This window comes from Styela clava, chromosome 3 (assembly GCF_964204865.1).
Source record: "Styela clava chromosome 3, kaStyClav1.hap1.2, whole genome shotgun sequence".
Lineage (NCBI taxonomy): Eukaryota > Metazoa > Chordata > Ascidiacea > Stolidobranchia > Styelidae > Styela > Styela clava.
The window spans coordinates 20,320,724-20,341,017 of NC_135252.1; the positions used below are offsets into that span (position 1 = coordinate 20,320,724).

Consider the following 20,294-nt stretch of genomic DNA (forward strand, 5'->3'; position numbering starts at 1 on the left):
TGTAAATTCATCTATTCGAAATCCTATTCTAATCTATCCCTGCCTTCTCACCAACACAAAGATATAGACAAAGAAGTAGTTACATACCTGTTACGATTCACAAAATAATACTCCATTTCTAATGAAAATCAGTTGATTATTATTTTTATACACTTTTCATTCGGATGGCCGCACATAAAATAAAAGAAGGGGAAAGAAAACAGTGGGATGAAGCACACAGAAACCTTCGCAAATTGTTAGATTCAGTTCGTACGCAAATAACAAACAGACATCTTGGCGAAGCATTTTCTCAATACATCGAAAACATAAAACATACTTGTAACGAAGCTGAAGGTTGGCTTCAAAGGAGTCAAGTAAGCGTGACAATTGTAAATTATATCTGCCATGTAAAATTAGGTTCCTCAAATACACAGTGGCTCACTTCATATCAGTGGGTGCCCCCCAGTGTCTTCTTTAAAGCTAAGTTTACTAATTAGGTAATGTACTACAGTGGACGTCATTCAATTTTGACCACAAAGCTCTTTTTCCTCTGAGTGATTGTGAAAAACGTTGCTTTGGAAAAATTCTGTAAGAAAAGAAAACTTTGTATTGAACTGATAATATTAAATTTAAAGATTAGAACACATGGCGGTGATTGAATCAGCACATTTAAAACGTTTTGTTGCTTCAGAGTGCACACAATTACAACATTTTTCAGAAAACCATCACTGTAGAAGAACTAGAATCAAAAGTTATTGAAGTGGAGACGAATCTTAAAAACCTTCGGAGTGGTTTGAAACAAGAAATACAGGTGAATGTCTAGGACTCTAGGAGGATGGTTGACAACCGTTCAATATTTTATGCAACTATGCTTTGCATCCACACAGATTCTTGCAATACTAGTGCTTGCTTTCCTATCAGCGTGTACAACTTACAATAGTGATTCCAAATCTAAAGATCCACCATTTGTCTTTTACAAGCAATAAAAATGACATCAGAGTCTTTTTTGATATTTCAAATTACTTATTTTAGGCATCTATATCGTCAACCAAATCTTTTTACTCTTTAGCAATTCTTACTTTAATCGAACATCCATTTTTGGTTATGGCATTACTCACTACCCATTACTCATCCTACTCGTTATCCGCGTTACGTTATACGCGTTATTATCCTCATTAAGATTCCAGAACAAGTGTTAAAAACACTCAAAAATTCAGTTGTTTTCTGATGTGCAAACCAGGTTATCGAAGCAGAAAAGCAACAGCAAGCAAATAAAGAAAGAAAACTGACTGAAACTCGTGATAATCTCATGGGGTATCTAGATTCAATTCGTCAGATGTGCGAATCAGAACAAATTGCTGAAACTGAATATGCAGATAAACTAAGTGGCTTATGTAATGAAACTGAAGAGTGGCTCAAATCTGAAGTGAGTCTCAGCATTGCTTAAATTAAGACGATTTGTTTATGCCAATTTCTCATCATAGAATACTCTTATAGTTGGATACATGGTTTACATATGCATCGTTTTTCCCAATTCTTGTTGTAGTGTTTTTTGTTATGTAGTTATCACTGAAGTATGTGTTGTGATTGTTGGAAAAAAACCTTTTTACCTAATTAAAAGGCGATTACATTTTGAATGGGAAACTTTCTCTGTGACGAGATATTTCGCTGAAAAATTTACCGTTTTATTTAATTAGAGGAGAACACTTTGAATTCTGCGTTGCCATACCGCCCTTGCAATGCTTGCACCCTCAGATCTTTTTAACAAATTTTCATCAGGCCTTGCAGTGGAGTAGAGTGTACCGAGGTCCGACATATGTGTTCCGACATACTTCTAATTTTTTTTAAGCAGGATCTTTAGTTCTGTCGTTTTCAAGATTTTGAATGTGATAAAACGATTGCTAACTGTGACTACTTTAACAGGGGATATCAGCAGAATCGATCCAAACTAAGCACGAGGAGTTGCAAGCTACTGTGCAAGAAATCAAACAAAGTATAAGCAAAATGAAACAGGTTTGTCAATCCTCTTATTTGAAGATATATTGTGAGACTTGGAACAATTCTTCATCTCTGACATATTATATTATTGTATGTACATTTTCATGGATAAATAAGTTGATTGTGGCTGGATGGGTTTTTTGCGCATATCAGTGATCGGAGTCGTTTTTCGTTTCTATTTGTTTTGGGCGTCTTCTGGATATCCAAGACCCCTCAACATACTTTGACATATACTTCTTTTAATGTTGATTGTTGTTCGATTTTTTATGCTATTCTCAATTATTGTTAGGCCTAATAACGTATTTTGCTGTTCAGTAACCAGTATTTGTTTTCCTTCAGCCCTAAATGCCATTTTTACTTTTTTGTAATCTTTATTCACAAAGTTTATTTATGTATGGTGGAAAAATAAATTCCTGATTAGTGGCATATATTTCCAAAGGAAAAAGAAGCAGAAGAAAATCTTCGACAAAAAGCATTCGACAATATGTGGAATTATATCGACGAAGTTCAAACTAAGATCGCAACTGATGTGGAAAACGATGAGTTTTCGAGACCGCATATCAATAGGATTACAGAAAGCTGCGAAATAGTATTGGAGTGGGTTAAAAAAAATTATGTGAGTTCGAAATTTATACAATATGATATATAACACCCCTTAAAATAAAATGGTGCTTGGGTTAGACTTTGGTCACCTTTATCAAATACTCACGGTAAGTAATCTAAACAAAATATGAGAGATTGGGAAGCCACTCATATTTATTTTGTGTTAGCTTACTAAAACAAAATGGCGAGTTCCAACAAAAGCAAGTATAATAATTTTAAGAGTAGCAGGTAGCCACTTACTATTGTTTAGGGGAATCAAGTCATTGACTGTACTTGAGCCACCTTTTAAGGACTTACGTTTACTCGACCTGAGTCATCGAAATTAATGGATTGAAAGTTCAAAGTGCCCTTATATCCACTCATTTTATTATTGTTTATTCATCTACCTATGACTTGGAATCGACCTGTGATTTGCGACTTATGATTTGGCTGCAGCTGTGACCGTGTATTGCGCTGTGACACGTGCTTGAATTCTAACATTTGCTGAAACTTATACTTAAGTCGAAACTCAGGTGACTCGGAACTCGATTTGACTTTCGACTCGGGGTTGAGGACCTGACTCAACACTTGGAAACTACGGATATACTGATTGTTAATAGATGTTGGTGGATGCAACTCTTTAACGGAGAATCTATGGTTTTTAAAAATAAAAACACCTCAGTAGAAGTAATGCGGAAATTTTTGCGGATATTTCTATTTTGGTATTTATTATGACATTATTTGCTTAGAAGCTGAAATTTTTTTCAAATTTTATGCTATTGAACTCTATAACTTGTTGTATACTTTCCAAGGATCGAATTACATTCGATACCATTATATCAGAGCAGCGTAATCTACGAACAACGATTGAGGATATTTATGATAAAATGCAAGCAAGCAAAACTGAGGTAAGATAAAACTATGGGAATTGCATTCGAAATTTTAATATAGAATTTACGTGCAACGAAGCTTGCAACTTTGGACGTATGTCGTTACATATAAATTAGAATCACTCGCATATAATGCATAAAAAGACCCTATCTTGCACAAAAAATGAAGTTTAGTCATTCTGGTTCTGAGTTTTCGTTTTTACATGTTTCACATTAATATATAGCACATGGGATGTGAGGCTGAATATGGGGTTTCAATTGAAAAATTTGAAAAGGGGATGCACTAGGTGCTAATACCAGAAAGAAAATTTCTGATTCGCAAAGCGGGAATGATTCAATATTACTTTTTCAAAAACGCGGTGTTTCTTTGTTTCACCTTTTTGATCTACCCCTTCATTTTTCAGGCAGAAGAAAAATTTCGACAGCAAGCCCTAACTGCTGTACATGATTACATTGACAATGTTTGTAAAAGTCTGGAAGCTGAAAGAGAAACGGACAAAACAATCGTCCAGTGCATTGATACAATATACAAGCATTGCACGAATGTATTCAAATGGACTAATGAAAATTACGTAAGTCAGTCGCGCAAGGAAATTCGACTCACGGTGACCAAGTGAACTGGTCGATTAAGTACACCGTATTTTACACCGATTCGTAGTAATCGACATCCTAGAGCTTTCTATGTAGGCGTACTTTTTAGCTTCATCAAATTCTAAGTTTGGGCTATGTAACAGAAAGTGTACTGGATTTCGTTGGTTCAAATTGAACGCATTATCACTGTAATTATTCCGTCCCATTCAAAACCTACAAAAAGATATGATTCAGTTGACAAATTACTTTATTTATAATATCGATATTAAATTGTTTTCAGCATCAAATCACTGGCGGAAGAATTTTATCAGAATTTGATAACTTACAGAAAAATGTCAATGATATTTTTAATGTGTTACAAGCCAGAAAAATAGAGGTGAGATTTTCCTATCTATGGTATTTGAATGTCTTGCACCATACCTGCATATTTACGAGAGCAGTAATTTTGTGCGAAAACCTTAATTTCCGAATATAGGTTTAAAGATTTATGACCAGAAGTAATTCAATTTCATGGTACGTTTTGGGTCAAGATAGGTGTAAAACTGAGAAAGTACTTACCGTAGAGCCGAGTAAAGACAGTCGAATTTATACTTTCTACCTCGGTACTTCGATACGCCTCATTGCACAAGAATGAAGCCGACAACCGGTAAACTAATACGGTACACACAAAACGATGCGACGCTACCAGAGTAATATTTTATTGTTCCTCTTTTTACTATGTAGCTAGGCTAGACTATAATATTGTAAGTAATGCTTTCGCTAGGTACAACGTAGGTATGTGAATTCGTGGATTTCAAGAAGGTATTTGGTAAGTTATATTTATTTATATTACGTACTGTAACAGGGAACAATAAGGCATCAGACAAGCAGGTGTAATATTGCTATTTCCCAGCGCAGGTGGTAAGACTTGGTGGTATAATAAATATATTTGAAAGAATCGAGACTTAATTTCTGTTGCAGACTGCTGTTATATAGCTAAATGGGCCATTCGAACTATATTCTTTAGTAGTATTGCGACGCGTATAGGCTGTTACAAGTTTAAATACTTGAAATACCTAAAACATGAAATACCATTTGAACAAAATAACCACGCTGGATTTCCAATTTGCTGGGTAATGCCTAAGGCTGTAACGTCAAGCAGAATTAGTCAAACGAAACGTTGTTTTCAAGCAGAACGCTTCATAAATAGACCAAAATAAACCGTTTTTATCTGGGCTTGTTTTGATTTTGTAATATCCAGAACAAATTTATAGTTTAAACACATGGAGTATGTATAACTTTTGCTCTCAGAATTTTTAGGTATATGCTTAAGTTGGCGACTCATAATTACATTTGAATGTCACAGGAGCTCAGCTTTTGACACAAATAAACGCATAAGCCGGTGCCCATCAAAATTCAATCTAGTTGTGCTTTATATTTACCACATTTATTTGTAATCGTAGGGAACGAGGCTTGATGGTATATAGCTAAGGTTTTGTAAACTTCATCAAAATATAACCTGTATTGCTCTTACCTAGCTGCCCATATGTGCAGACATTGTTTGTATAAAAAGACCGCTGTAACAGTAAATATTTGCAAAACACGTTTCTGTGGAGCGGAGGTTTTCTTATGCGGCTTTGACTTTTGGTTAAACAAAAAGAATCTGACGATTATATACATTACTATATCGTTTGCTAACAAAAGGTTTACTTTCACCTTCAATTCACTTCTAGGTGTCATTCATGAGACAAGGTGAAATGGTGGCGATTGGAATCGACATCGGAACGACATTCTTATGCGTTGGTGTTTGTGTGAACGGGAAGGTGAACATTCCTATTCTTTCATTACTTATCGATCTTTAGATCGGTAAGTATGTTGATAATGATAGATATTTGTCTGTCTGTCTGTTAGAGGCACGCGATATCTCACGAAGGCGAGGTTGAATCTGCTCCAAATTTTGCATGTGAATTCATCATATCTCGGAAAAGAAACCTATTTATTTTGGAGGAATTATGTCGTATAATTAATTATTAAATTAATTAGTGATGGGACACGCGGTGTCACTATGGAGTCATGAATCGAAACCGCAGTTTCGATCGATAAGTCTTCGGTCTCCGACCGATATCCCCGTTTTTTTCTCTTTTCTGCTTCCTTTAACACGGGATTCCTCCCAATGGTATTTATTTTTTAAGGTATTTCTATAAGTAAGACGTTTCCCTGACTATATTGACAGGGATCGCTCGTAAACACTCGTCGACCAATATCTGACAGCGTCTTGGTAAATATTTATTTGTGTCGCTGCAAAATTTTGTAGATTTGTACACGAAATTTCTAGCATATCGGATAACGCGTATTATGATTTAATAGCTTCTAATAATAGAGAACGTTTCCCAATAGCGTTTTATTTTTGAGAGTCTTGCCATAGACATGACGTTTCCTTGTCCTTATAAAAGAAATCGTTCCTAACGCTTTGGTAAATATTTGTTTGTGTAAATGCAAGTATTTTGCACACGATTTTTTTATTATGTTGGGTAACGCCTATTATGATTCAATGGCTACTCATGATAAGGGACGTTTTTGGGACCTTCAAGTGACTTTATACTAATATTAGGAATACGAAAAAGAATGCATTACGATCAAAAAATATGCGAATCATAGGCAAATTATTTGAAATTGATTCAGTCAACGCGGACGGTATCTAATGACGGTCTTCGCTCATGGTCGCCAGAAGACCGCATCGTAGCCCCTCGGAGTCGTGGTGGTCACATACGAGAAACCCTGTTGTAGATTTTGCTTTAGGTCAGTGGCTTCCTAACTTTGTTCAAGCGATCCAAATTTTCTAAAAAATAAATTTAATATGATCTCGCGGCCCAAGGATATGCTCAAATACTAAATGGCACGTTGTACTTTTATGGCTACAAAATTGGATGACTAATATAAAACAAAACGAGGAAGCTGCGCTAGATAGCTCTCAGCGAAGTTTCCGAAATCGTGGCGTGGTTTAACTTTCTATCTGGGCTACTTGAGCATAACAAAATAAATGCTGAAAAGCTTTTTATTGATACTTACCACATATACAATTACTATTGAGCAAAACTTTAACATATATGAAATATAAAATAAACAGTAAAATTTACTAGAAAATAAAATTAGTAACTTTTGTTTTTTGTTGTTCAAAAATACAAGCGACTCAAGAAATTTTTCATAGGTTGGAAAACACTGCTAGGCAATATTTTTAAAACTCTTATTTCGCCTCATTTTCCCTCTGTACTGTCCTTAACTATATATGTCAATATCTAGTCGCATTACAGGTACAGATAATCCCGAACGAACACGAAGCAAGGTTAACCCATGCATACATTGCATTTACGGACGAAGAACGACTGTTTGGTGGAGCAGCGAGACATCAAGCACCAGTGAATCTGAAGAATACATTGCACAGTGAGATCGGATTTATTTATTATTTTATAAAGAAATGACATTTAGTGCCATAAATCAGGCTATGTACAGGTATAATTAATCTACTGATTCTCAACCAGTGGGCCATGGTCCATTGTTGGGCCACAGGAATATTTTTAGGTGGGCAAACCACAAATCTATTAAGAATGGCAAATGATGCTGTTATTTGCTACTGATTGGTAATTTTCATATCAATTATTTAATTGAAAGTGCCTGTATTTGCAGAGATAATTTTTTTGTTCTCTCGTAGTTTTCCCATTGCATGAGAAAGTAAATAGGCTACATCAATTTTTGTGCCAGGAAAGTGAGCCACAAAATAAAAAGTTTAAGGAGTGAGGACCACTGGTCTAAGCTCTAAAAATTTGGTAAAATACGAGTAAGTTAACGAGTTGGTTTAACTATTAATATATCTAAAGCTTAGTTTCTCAAACTGACCTCTCGATCCCTGAAGAGTCACGTACCGACTTTTAAAGGCTGCGAGTTCTGATTTTTGAATTGTAAAAATAAATTGACTGACTGCGAATTGTTCAATTTTCGGACTGAACTACATTTATTCTTTTGTTTTTGTCTGCTGCGATAGAATTACAATGAAATCGAAACTAGATATTTTTATAGAAGCGAAGGTTATTTTTAGAGTTCGGGCTAAGCAAACATATACTTAATAGAAATATCAACCCCTGCGTCAATCTGCGTTTATACCCAATTAACACTATGTGATTCAATTAAGTTTGCCAATGCTCTAAAAAAGGAATCGAGTTCGGTTTTGTTTCCATTTATTTAGGATAGGATAGGATTTACATATTTATCCCGGGGGAGAGGAAAGCCGATAATACGGCTTATCCATATGGTGAACCACGGCCTCTCGACCGGTTACCATTCCAAGTCGGGTATGGGATTAGATTTACTGTATTGTTTGTTTTCGGAAGCATGGACTTGGTGGTGGAGGAAGCCGTAACCGACCAGCGGTTACGTGAACCACCCAACGACGGCGAGGAGTCCAGCAATCCTCTCGCACATAACCATCCCTGCATGGGATTCGAACCTGCGAACCCACGCAGAGTAGTTAGAGGTGCGGTGGCGAGCGTACCTCTATTTAGCCCATTATATTATTTACTTCCGCAGGCATAAAGCGATTGATTGGTCGATCTGCAGCTGACAGACATGTGAGACAACATCTTAAATATGTGGGATACGACGTTAATGCTGATCAAAATGAAAATTGCCAAATACCGGTAAGAAGACCATGCATTTTTGGTATTTTGTTCTAATTTACGTGGTCTCAATTGCCGTTTGAATTTCCTTTCATGTAAAGAACATATTGCACTGTTATATAGAGTAGTGGTTCCCAAACTTTTTTTTCGCGACCCCAATTTTCATAAAATCAAAGCCTACAGATGATACTCGCGACCCCAGAACTAGAAACGTTCAGCAACTTTCAAAAATCAGTTTCAATTATCTGAATGGGAACCATTGTACCTGTATATCGACTGCAAGTGGCCGTTGACGGTGAACATTTAGCCCAAAAAATATACGAACAAGTCCGGCAATGAGCCGGGAAAATTTTCAGAAGATTTGAAGACACGTGGCATCGTATGTAAACCACGGCGTAAAAATATCTTAGATCAGAATTATAACGGTTCTTTGGCAAAACATAGACAGACTTGATAAAATGTGGTAGATTGCAAGGAGGCGTACGATTCTTCGGAAATAGTAAGATTGCTTTTAAATATTCATAAATTCAAAATCTTTTCTAGTATATTTCAACCGTGTCTTTAAACGTGTACGGAATCACATTTTTTTAAATGCTTTTTATTATGTCAGAACTAGTTGTGGTTTTGTGTTTGACTGCTCGAAATGCTTCGAAATTATGTACGAAACGTCTAACTTATACGTAATATTGCAATACGAAAATATTTTTTTTTTATGTTGAGGCGATGTGCACAAAACACGTAGCCTACTCGTAGAATGGACCCGCGTGCGCGAATTAACAAAGCGCTTTCGGAACTGATTGAAACTTCAAGTGTTATTACTCGGCCAAGACACCCCCTGGCAACCAATACCATACTTGTCAAACACCTAATTAAGGGCGAATCGCCAAATAAAGCAACTTCGCTTCGTATATTCGATAACCAAAGGGCTACACTACAGTGCAAGTTAACCAACCAACATAATTAGCGGACCAACTACTTATTCGGATGTAACATATAGTCAAAAAAACTATTAAAAGAAAAATATTATTGGCGCTCGTAACACTGTCACTCAATTACATTTACTAATACCGGTAATGCCGATTAGCTGGTAAGGTTAAGTACCGCATGAAAGTTTTACCGAGCAATTTTGGCGCCGCTGGGAAAATAAATAGCGCCAAAATGGAGTTATTGGTGAAAAATCCAAATTTGGAATCTTTTACGGAAACTGCCGACCGAACAAATTTCACTTTCCAACTTTCAAATCCTAGTCACTTATGTGCGCATGTTTGACAGAGATTAGGCGACCCACAGTTTCGGAACCACTGATATAGACGACAGGCTTGAATTATAGGAGCGACGAAATCGGTGTGCCGAATTATAGCGATCGATCGCGATTTAATTTTTACGTTTTTTAAAATCTTCAATTGGGGCTCCCGAAGTATGCGAACCAAGATGGCGGACATCAGAATGTAATATGTGTACTAGGTTAGGGTTAGGCCATAATTCTAGGTATAAATATTACGGGAGGCTCTTGGATAGTCTTCGAACTGATAATAGGACTAAAATAAGGAAAATTGGAAAAAAATAATCGCCTAACCCTAACCAGTTACCCATGTTACGTTCCGATGTCCGCCATCTTGGTTCGCATACTTCGGGAGCACCCTTCAATTTTATATTAACAATAAGCCAAAATATTGCTTGTCAATCTTTCTTCTGCTGACTTGATTGGTATTCTTGCAGAATAAAATTTAGGCAATCTTACATTCACAATTAATTAAGGTACAAAAGTCTTGCAATGGCTATGAGGTTCTACTTAAGTACGTTTTTGAAGAGGATTATATAATATAACTCAGAGTAAACAAATCTGATAAGCTGTATGTGAAATAAAGACAACTACGGTACTTTCGAAGCCATCGTGTGACCTGTCTTGCGTCTCGCTCCCGTAGAACAGTTTATACGGAAATAGTATATTGTTTTAAATTTACATATCTTTATTAGATTACCAGCTACAAAAATCGCAAGAGATTGTATCCGGAACAAGTTACAGCAATGATGATCGGAAAAATGAAAAAAATAGCGGAAGATCATCTCGAAGTAAAAGTCAAAAAAGCTGTTTTATCTGTTCCTGCGGGCTTCACCGATTTTCAACGACAATCTACTATAAACGCAGGAAAAATGGCGGGTTTTGAAGAAGTTTGTTTGATGAACGAACCAACTGCAGCAGCTCTCGCTTTTGCGCATGATAAAAAGGTTAGTTGTTTTTGAATTATGAGCGAAAAAATTTGACGATTAAAAATCAGTCTCGCTGTCTCACTTCCGTATAAGTCATTAAACCAGAGATTGGAACAAGTCCATGCTTCCGAAAACAAATAATTGGATAACTAATCCCATACCCGACATAGACTGGTAACCGGACGAGAGGCATTGGCTCGCCATATTCTTAAGCCGTCTTATCGGTTTTCCTCTCTCCTGGGATAAATATGTAAATCCTATTCTATATATATTTCTATCTTGGCGTTTATATGGCATTCTAACAACTGTCTAAAATCAGATTGTTGAAATGGCAATTTGGGCCAAATATTTCTCTTTATTCCATTTTGGAATTTAACGCACATGCTTTTTTGCAGCCTTTTTTGGGGTAAAAATTGCGGGAAACTTCATTGATATAAAAAACATCTAAATAACGATTATGGCGCAAGATCGACAACAATTTGAAAATCAAATTTGAAAAATAAATTTCTCTTTTCGTTTTTGTATTCAATATAATATTTTAAAATATGATCCAAATTTTACGCCAGAAAAACTTATTCTGTTCACCTAAATATACAGGCTGTCCATAAAGTCCCTTTTAATTTAAATTTTATTATGAGGTCAGTTCTCAATATATTTTAACCAGGTTTGTTGTTTTTTAATCAGTAATTGTTCAAGTATTTTTTACTTCATTTAATACATCTGTGAGGGCCAAAACAATTTACGGTATCGATAGACTGTATGGACACCCTATATATTGGCTAAAAGCAATCTAGTAAAAATATAAACATATTAACTAGTCTAGTCTTAAATATAAGCAAATATTTAAATTCGAAACTATTATTAGTAGATTTTTCAGAAATATTGAACTGGTATTAATAAAATCTTATTTTTCACAGTCAAAAACCAGCAAAACAATTTTGATATTTGATTTCGGAGGGGGAAAATTAGAAATCAGTCTCTTCAGAATAGATGGTAAGAATGTCGAAGTGATTCATCATTTTGGAGACGATGAATTGGGAGGTTTGTTCAATAATTCAATATTTTACGCTCTCTAATAGCTTGCTCATTATTATTCTCCTAATTTTGTCACTCACATGATTCCAATATATTTCGCATAACGTGTTTTTACGTTTCAAACAAAGCTCCGACTAGCAGCCGTAAGAATATGTATTTTTTAGGCCGTAATATTTTATTATTATTATGATTATTATTTCATACTGAACGATATGGTGGGTTTGTATATTGCGACGATTAAACACTTAACTGCTAGGTCACCAGGCCAACCAAACTAGTCATCTGAATTAGTCTAATTTTAATTGATTAGGTTTTATTTTATAAGCGTTTTTATGAGAAAATGCTGATGTATAAGATATGCCGCTAATAATACTGAGGTAGTAACTAGCTCTTGCGGTAGAGCGTTAGAATTAACTGTGTTGGCGTCGCGGATTACGCATCTCGGGTTGCAATTACATTCACTCACTCCACCCAGGATGTAATAAATTAGGTAGGCTATGTCGAATCGAAAAATATCTTCCAAATGAAAAAAGTCCTTACTTATATCGTGGTATATTAGTGGCAGTTTGTAAAGGGCAAGTACGAATCGACGGCCTTGAGTGAGCGTCGAATACATAAACAAGGATAGTGATCTTGCCATATTGGTGGCTGCTTGTATAAGGTCTTGTTCGCAGTGAAAAACTTCAATAAACGTCGCATCAAAAAATTAAAACCAAGTTAAAACATTATAATATGCTTTTATTACAGGTGAAGACTTTGATAACAAATTGGTGCAGAATGTTTTTGACGATTTTCGCCAGAAAGGAATCGATTTATCTGAGAACAAGAAGATCCTACATAGACTAAGGATCGCTTGTGAAAAAGCGAAGAAAAATTTCTCGTCAACTGTTCGTACCAGGTCAGTAATCCTTTATGTTTTTAGATGTTATGTTCCATTGCTTTATAGCAGTGGAAACTAGGACAATTTCGAAAAGGTTCTTGCGACTAAATGATGGTTATTACAAAATATAAGAATATGTTCTAAAACAGGGGGCTCCAATGTTGCGAGATTGAAATCCGCAAACAATTTTAAGGTGGGCTCTGATGGATCACAATACTGCGAGTTTAGTTTCTTATAATATATTAAACAATGATAGTTTACCGTTGCGATCAGCCTATTTGGCGCTCCCGTAGTATGTGCACCAAGATGGCGGACACCAGGACGTAGTATATGTACCAGGTTAGGGCTAGGACATAATTTTATTCTAATTTTCCTTATTTTTGTTCTATTACGAGTTCGGGAACTAGCCAAGTGACTCCCTTAGTATTTGTACTTGAAATGGTGGTCTAACACTAACCTGGTAACACATACTTGGGCGTCGCGACGGCTACTTTCAGAACCGCAGGGCTACAGGTACTTGTTTGGTGCTTTGTTATAAAATATCTTGAAAACGTTTTATTTTTGTGTTCAGAATACAAGTTGACAATCTCCATAATAACGAACCATTTGAATCTGTCATAACGATTGAGCAATTTGAAGCCGTAACAGCAGATTTATTTGAAAGAGTTGAAAATATTGTCAACAAAACAATAAATTTCATCAAAGAACATCATTATCAGGTAAATAACAAGAGCAATGCTCAAATAGTCCGACACGAAAACAAAACAAAGCAATATCAAATCATTCACATTACCAGTGATAGTCTGAATACTAGATTGCTGAAACGCGATCGTCACACGGTGCGCCATTTCTTTTTAATTTTTTGATGCCATCACTCAAAAAGTTATGGTAAAAAAAACCACAAAGCCTACAGGAATTTTTAAAACAAATGAAAGTAATAACCTTCTAGCAAAATTTACAATCTTTACCCACTGAGAAATTCAAAGCAATTGATCTAATAGTAAAAGAGAAACGTGATTTTTCACAAACAACGACAGCTACAACGATACAGCAAAACGATCCATATGTCCTTTTCGTGTCCATGCAAGAAACCACTAACTCACCCAAATGTTGTTGTTATTCCGTTGTTGCGGTCTTGGTAATTCCAGTTCAGAAATGACAATTTTTTTTCACTCCGAACGAGATCCTTTAGAACTTACGGACAAACTATCTCCCGCGGGCCAAATCCACTACTTTTGCTTTTGTAAACCTGTAAATAAAATTCTGTTCATAAATTGTAACTTTTTACGTCATACTTACAGAGCCCACCAGTCTAGGTGAGTAACATTTTTGGCCTCTTGTCCAAAAACTTAGCCCACCCCTGCTCGTATGTGTAAAAAATGAGTAAACATTTCTGCGTTTTACTTCCAGGTTGACGAAATCGTCCTGATCGGTGGATCTTCACGCATTCCGAAAGTACGAAGAATTCTTCAAGACTGTTTCAACGGAAAAGACTTGAACAGAACAATCAATCCTGACGAAGCTGTTGCTTATGGTGCCGCAGTTCAAGCAGCAATTCTGTTTAATGATAAAGAGGTTGGTGTTGATTTGTATTTGATAAGTCTTGTTGATTCTGTTCATGTATGATTGTACTCAACAGTTTTAGGAAATTTTGCACAAAAATTATGTTGTCTGAAATATGCTTCAAGTGGTCTGTGTCCTGTTATATTATATATATGAAAGCTTTAAACTGGCATCCATCGTGACATATTGAGTTGCTATAGCAGCTTCCGTGTTAAGTAATCAGATGAGCCATATAACGTAGGCAATATCTGTTATTGAACAGCATTTATATCAGTTATTGGTTTAGTCTTTTGATATGTCGGCCACTTCTTTCAGTATGTAATAAAGTAGGTGGGCTTTGTTGTATTGTAGAACGTTTCATAACAAAAGTTGTTAGAGTCCTTGTGCTGTACTATGTGATAGAAATAGAGGGTAATGTTGCGATGATCGTCATATTGGGGTGGTCGCGTTGACGTTGGTTAGTTACGACTTCTTCCTCAGTTTAAGCCGGTACCTGAAACGTTAAATCAACTGTGAAAACATAGTGATCAGGCTTTTCTCTACCTCTGAATAAATTCGTGAAAATCCTATTGCATCGTTTTGTTGATGTTGCAACTTATAAACCCGTCATTCAACCCTACGTCGACCACCAATCCCAGTATGTAATAAATCGGGTAAGCTGTGAAGAAGAAAGATTTTGGTGTCCAAATGCAGTGGTAGCATCTAGTTCGCATTATATTTTGATGTAAGAAGTTCTCCTTGAGGCTCGAATATTATTTAAAAAACAAAATTAAACGCCAGTGCAAAAATTCAGCCTTTAAAATGTGCTTTCTGTATGGGCCCGACACACTTGTTTATTAACAAATGTTTTTTTCATTCAGATGGAAGAGTTCAAAATATCAAACGACAGTGATTTTTCTGCAGTCACACCGAGTGATGCAATAAATGAACAGGTAAGCGTAAGCCAGTGGTAGGATTCAGGGTTCCTGAAATATCGTGGCAATTAGCAAATCTGTTCTTTTTCATGTTGCACGTATAAGACTCCAACAGCAAATGGGTAACGTGCACTGCAGCTAGTGACTAGCGTTATGTTTGGTGTTTTAAAAGTTATGTATTAGGTTTTATGTGAAGCGTGCCATGGCAATGTAGCTCAAGTACCAACATACATAAATACAATCTTTGAAATGAAGGAGTCTGTTATTAGTGAGTTCGATACTAATGAGAACCTGTTTCTAATATTTTGTAGTGTACTACTGGCGTAATATAAGCTACATCTTTTGACTACAAGGGAGAGAATAGCTGGTATATGTATTGTATTAGATTGTACTGTTGTATGAAGAAATCTGAAGCCTGCAATTCGCGTTGTTTTCTTTCTGGTGACGCATTTTAAAAATTAAAGCATGACTTAACGGGTTACGGTTATGAATTTTTTCAGGTTCATATACAGGATGATTTAAAGGAAAACAAACCATAAATTTTTTAATCATTTATACGAAAATAAAAAATTTATTCAACACTTGAGCTTTTGTAATTCTATGATTGTATCTGTAAGTTACAGTAATCTAGGTTGCTATTAAATTTGTATTACAATTATATTAACCCACCATTATTAAAACTATACGAAAGATCGATTATATTTTGATAGGGCCGAAGTATTTCCGATTCGGCGCCTATTTTATTACACCCTGGGTACGGCAGTGGGCACGATATTCGATCCTTAAATTTTTCGCCAATATACAAAAGTCCAACGCTTTAACGACTAGGCCACAAAATTCCAACAAGGTTATGGCAATTATTCTTTCTCTGTAATGCTAAAAAAGGTTTTACGTATACAGACTCGGCCGTCGAAACAATGATTAAATATTACAAGATTGATTTTCAGTTATGGCGATCACCCAGAATGTGAAAATAACCAAAGATGCGCTACTTACCGCTTGCTCTGAACATTATTCGGAGAGAGCATTTCCAGAAGCGTATTATTGCGTTCTATTCCTCGAGATGTCGCTAAAGAAACGAAGCGATTGGCCACGTGCGGTCTTTTTTGTGTGCTACGATTCTGGAAAAAGTTATAATCCACTTGGTTGAAACCCAATTATGCTGAAAAGTTAATTGCCAAACAAATTCATTAGAATGTTCAAGAACATGTTTGAGGACCAACTAAACAGTCAAGGGTAGCTAGTTCCTATTTATCAAATGTAATTAATATCTTTTGAAATCTGCAGTATTTTGATTCTTCCAACCAATGTTTTCTAAATTTAACAGCTTGCGAACCAGGAGCGAGACGAAGCTATTCGTAGTTTTCAGAACTATATTCGTTCAGTTCAAACTCACCAAATATTTGGAGACTATGCTTCATTGCTGACATCTGCTGAACAGAATGAAGTTAACAAAAGATGCCAGGAATTGGGGCAGATGCTCAATGAAAACCAGGTGGAGAATTTATTTATTTTAATCAAACAAAAATATTGCTTCTACTTTTCAAAGTTCTTTCAATTTTGGATCATGGATTTCTCTATCTTGTCTGATTGGTATAATAGACTGAGTAACAGGAGCGGGCAATTGTTTTCGGTTGCGTGCCACATCGTGGCCACGGATGTTAGCTGAGTGCCGCAATAAAAAAACTGTTATTAGGAAATAAATCAATGTAGGTTTTTCACTCTTTTCCCACAAATGCACTTTTAATCACAATTTGCTGCTCAATAATGCAAGAATTATGATTCAGGTAACATTTTTACATATTTTCGTGTTGTTTAATTCACAAAAAATATTAATTTCACAATTAATTTACTTACAGAAAAATCTCGATATTGGAACAATTGATGCCGAAAGACGAAGACTTGAAGATTTTATTGAAAGTCTTATAGAAAGTTTGGAACATAAATACAAGGTAAACTTACTCAAAAGGAATTACTTTGTAATAATCTTGAATGAAAATGAAAAACACGAATCCAATCTCCAAAAGATGCCGAACAGCCAAAGTTCTTAAAAAATCGGAATGTCTCCGACTATTAACTGTTAAATGTAAATTTCTTGCTGAAGATCTGATATTTTTTTTTGAAATGTGCAATATATGTGCAGTTTCAACACCATTCATGTGAGGCCGGGGTCGAAAGTTTGAACTATCCGGAGTAGGAGTACAGAAATAAAATTTTATATTTCTGATAGCCGGGAATTATGGGCAAAATATTTAAAAATAAAAACATCGTAAATTAAAAATTTCATTTTAAGGTCAGAAACTGGTGTTTAAAATCTATTTTTTTCCCACTCGGTGTCGAAAGTAGTAGTTATAGCCGGATTATAGCTTTTTGAATGCCTCAATGTGATGTTCGGATCAAACTGTTCTCTCCAAAAAAGCTCATAACCAACTCAACCCCATCGCACAATGGAAGTGGTTTTAAAACATAAACTCATTTTAATACCAGGAAGAGAAAAGAAAGAAAAAACAAGAGTTACGTGGCGCAATTCAAAATTTCCGTGATGACATTCGTTCTGTCAAACAACATGAAATATTCAAGCATTATCAAAGATTTTTGAAATCAGAAGACCAAAACAAAATTCATAGGAATTGTGCCGCAGTAGAGAGATTTCTCAACGACAATACGGTAGGATTCTTAGTTTGTACTTGTCTACATTATCATTCCTACTCTTCTGCTTAATATACTATTGATTTGGTTTCTACATTGCTTACTACATATCCTGCTACTATGTATTTGCGGTGAAGGATCTGGGGTGATGGATAAAGAATAAAGATGACTATTCTGAGTCATTTAAACGTCTTCTTGTATACTAACACAAATGTGGTTGGAAACTTTCCTCTCTCAGTCTCAAATTATGCTCGTTGAAGTGAAGTTTGATTCCGGTCTGACGAACTACTAAAAAAACACATTTGTGTCCATACGCATATGTTTTGTTTTTCAGATTTTGCAAATGAAAATCTATACTTTATGTACGCGCGGGCTGGTCATTAATTGAACCCTGTTTTATTATAAGTGTTCCAAAACTGTTTTCCATTAAAAATTCGTTCGAACAAATTGCTTGTGCCAATTTTCAAATTAGTGTTTTGGATGAAAAGTAAATAATTATGTAAGAGAATATGTAAAACATTTATGGAAATGAACTGTTTATTTACAGGAAAACCTCGAACAAATACGCAAACAACACTCAAAGTTCAAACGTTTTGTTGAAAGTATGTCAAATAGGCTGGAAAACCAAGCTCAGGTAAATGCATTTAAAATATTTTTGTATAGGGCGTTCATGCCTCTTCTCACCAAATAACGCTCTAAGCCACTGATCCCACTTTGGAAAATCTCGTTGTATTAACCTTAGTTCAAAGTTGGAGACGGAACTTTAACCCCTAATGGTCGGGATCCGCATTTAAAATCATATGATCAAACTAAAAAAAGTATTTGGAAATACCAGACTTCTGAAATTCAAAATTTTATCACTCGGTTGTCAGGAGCACTAATACAATTTTATTTTATTGCGAAGTCGGGAGATGAAGTTGCCTGCTTGAATGTTTTAGAGTCTTGCTTGGAATGAGCACTTCTCCTTAAAACTACTTATATAAAACTCAGTCAACAGCCCTCGACAGAATTTTTAAAACATACTTTCGTTCCAACACCAGGAAGAGTACAGTAGGCAAGCAAAGGAGCTACATGACGCAATTCAGAGTTTTCGTGATTACGTTGATTCTGTCCAACAACATGAAGTATTGAAGCAGTATGAAACCGTCATGACACGTGAAGATCAAAACGAAATTCGTGGAAGTTGTGCTGCAGCAGAGAAATTTCTTGATGAGAATCCGGTAACTTTACTGTTTTACTTTTACTTAAATTATCACTCTTGTTTTTCTGGCCTGATAGGAACTCTCGACTTGGTTTATGTGGTATGATACTTAGCATATATCTAAGTTTTTAATTAGACGTATACTTTTCCTTCTTTTTTAATTCTTTTGTTTTCATAAGAAAATATGATTAAAACACTCACTCACTAGTAAAGCAGAAGAATATTTGAGTAAAGTTAGGATCCACTGCTTGTTTACAGGAAAATCTCAAACAAATACGCAAACAACACTCAAATTTCGAAAGTTTTGTTGAAAGTATGTTGATAAAGCTGAAAAACCAAGCTCAGGTAAATGCTTTTAAAATAATTTTGCATGGGGCGTTTATGCATCTCCTCACCAGATAAGGATTTGCCAAAGTAGCCACTGATCCAACTTTCGTAAACATCTCTATGTTTTGGCAATTGCGTATTATACCCTATGAAAGGTGGTCGGCGTGGCATCTGAAGACGAGACCTGCAACCTGAGGAATTTCAACCTGTGTCGAACTTTTGATTCTTCCATAAAGTTGCAGACGGAACTTTCACCCCTAATAGTCGGGATCCGCTTTTAAAATTATATCATCAAATCCAAAAAATATTTGGAATTGGAGGTACCAAACTTCTAGCAGCTATAATTTTATCACCCGCTTGTCAGGAGTACTAATTCAATTTTATTTTAATGTGAAGTCTGAAGATGGAACCGCCTGCTTAAATGTTTCGGAATCATGCTTGGCATTAACGTTCTCTTTAAAACAGCTTATACCCAACCCAGCTCACACCCCTTAACGAAATTTGTTTTCAAAACATGCTCTCATATAAATACCAGGAAGAGAAAAGCAAGAAGGAACAAGAGCTACATTACGCAATTCAAAGTTTTCGTGATTACATTCGTTCTGTCCAACAACATGAAGTATTTAGGCAGCAAGAAAGGTTTATAACACGTGAAGATCAGAACGAAATTGGTGGAAAATTTTCTGCAGCAGAGAAATTTCTGGATGGCAATCCGGTAAGTTTGCTGGTTTATAATCAAATTTTCTCTCTCATGTTTTTGGCTTAATAAGAACTATCAAAATGTTTTGTACCATTTTCGAATTAGTGTTTTGGGTGGAAAAAAAA

The 20,294-nt window shown here is 35.6% G+C and overlaps 2 protein-coding genes across 4 annotated transcripts in view; both read left to right on the forward strand.

Annotated features, from left to right (window-relative positions):
* Positions 1–794: 794 nt before the first annotated feature.
* Positions 795–5,506, forward strand: LOC144420913 (uncharacterized). The gene is made up of 8 exons (XM_078110751.1): positions 795–881; positions 1,220–1,405; positions 1,903–1,992; positions 2,417–2,593; positions 3,372–3,467; positions 3,854–4,021; positions 4,321–4,416; positions 5,483–5,506. Exons 1-8 carry the CDS (start codon positions 795–797, stop codon positions 5,504–5,506), a joined length of 924 nt encoding a protein of 307 aa, XP_077966877.1.
* LOC120343174 (uncharacterized) overlaps positions 4,730–20,294 on the forward strand; it is a 42,860-nt gene continuing 27,295 nt past the window's right edge. For 2 of the 3 annotated variants that reach the window (XM_078111037.1, XM_078111036.1), the window contains exons 1-17: positions 4,730–4,848; positions 5,753–5,842; positions 7,331–7,460; positions 8,601–8,710; positions 10,667–10,918; positions 11,818–11,941; positions 12,683–12,833; positions 13,387–13,534; positions 14,226–14,390; positions 15,239–15,310; positions 16,620–16,787; positions 17,152–17,244; positions 17,780–17,959; positions 18,489–18,575; positions 18,982–19,161; positions 19,401–19,487; positions 20,005–20,184. In XM_078111037.1, the coding sequence (XP_077967163.1) occupies positions 5,762–5,842; positions 7,331–7,460; positions 8,601–8,710; positions 10,667–10,918; positions 11,818–11,941; positions 12,683–12,833; positions 13,387–13,534; positions 14,226–14,390; positions 15,239–15,310; positions 16,620–16,787; positions 17,152–17,244; positions 17,780–17,959; positions 18,489–18,575; positions 18,982–19,161; positions 19,401–19,487; positions 20,005–20,184 (2,208 nt within the window). In that variant the 5' untranslated portion in view covers positions 4,730–4,848; positions 5,753–5,761. The remainder of the gene's footprint in view (positions 4,849–5,752; positions 5,843–7,330; positions 7,461–8,600; positions 8,711–10,666; positions 10,919–11,817; positions 11,942–12,682; positions 12,834–13,386; positions 13,535–14,225; positions 14,391–15,238; positions 15,311–16,619; positions 16,788–17,151; positions 17,245–17,779; positions 17,960–18,488; positions 18,576–18,981; positions 19,162–19,400; positions 19,488–20,004; positions 20,185–20,294) is intronic. The other variant, XM_078111038.1, reaches the window with a different exon arrangement.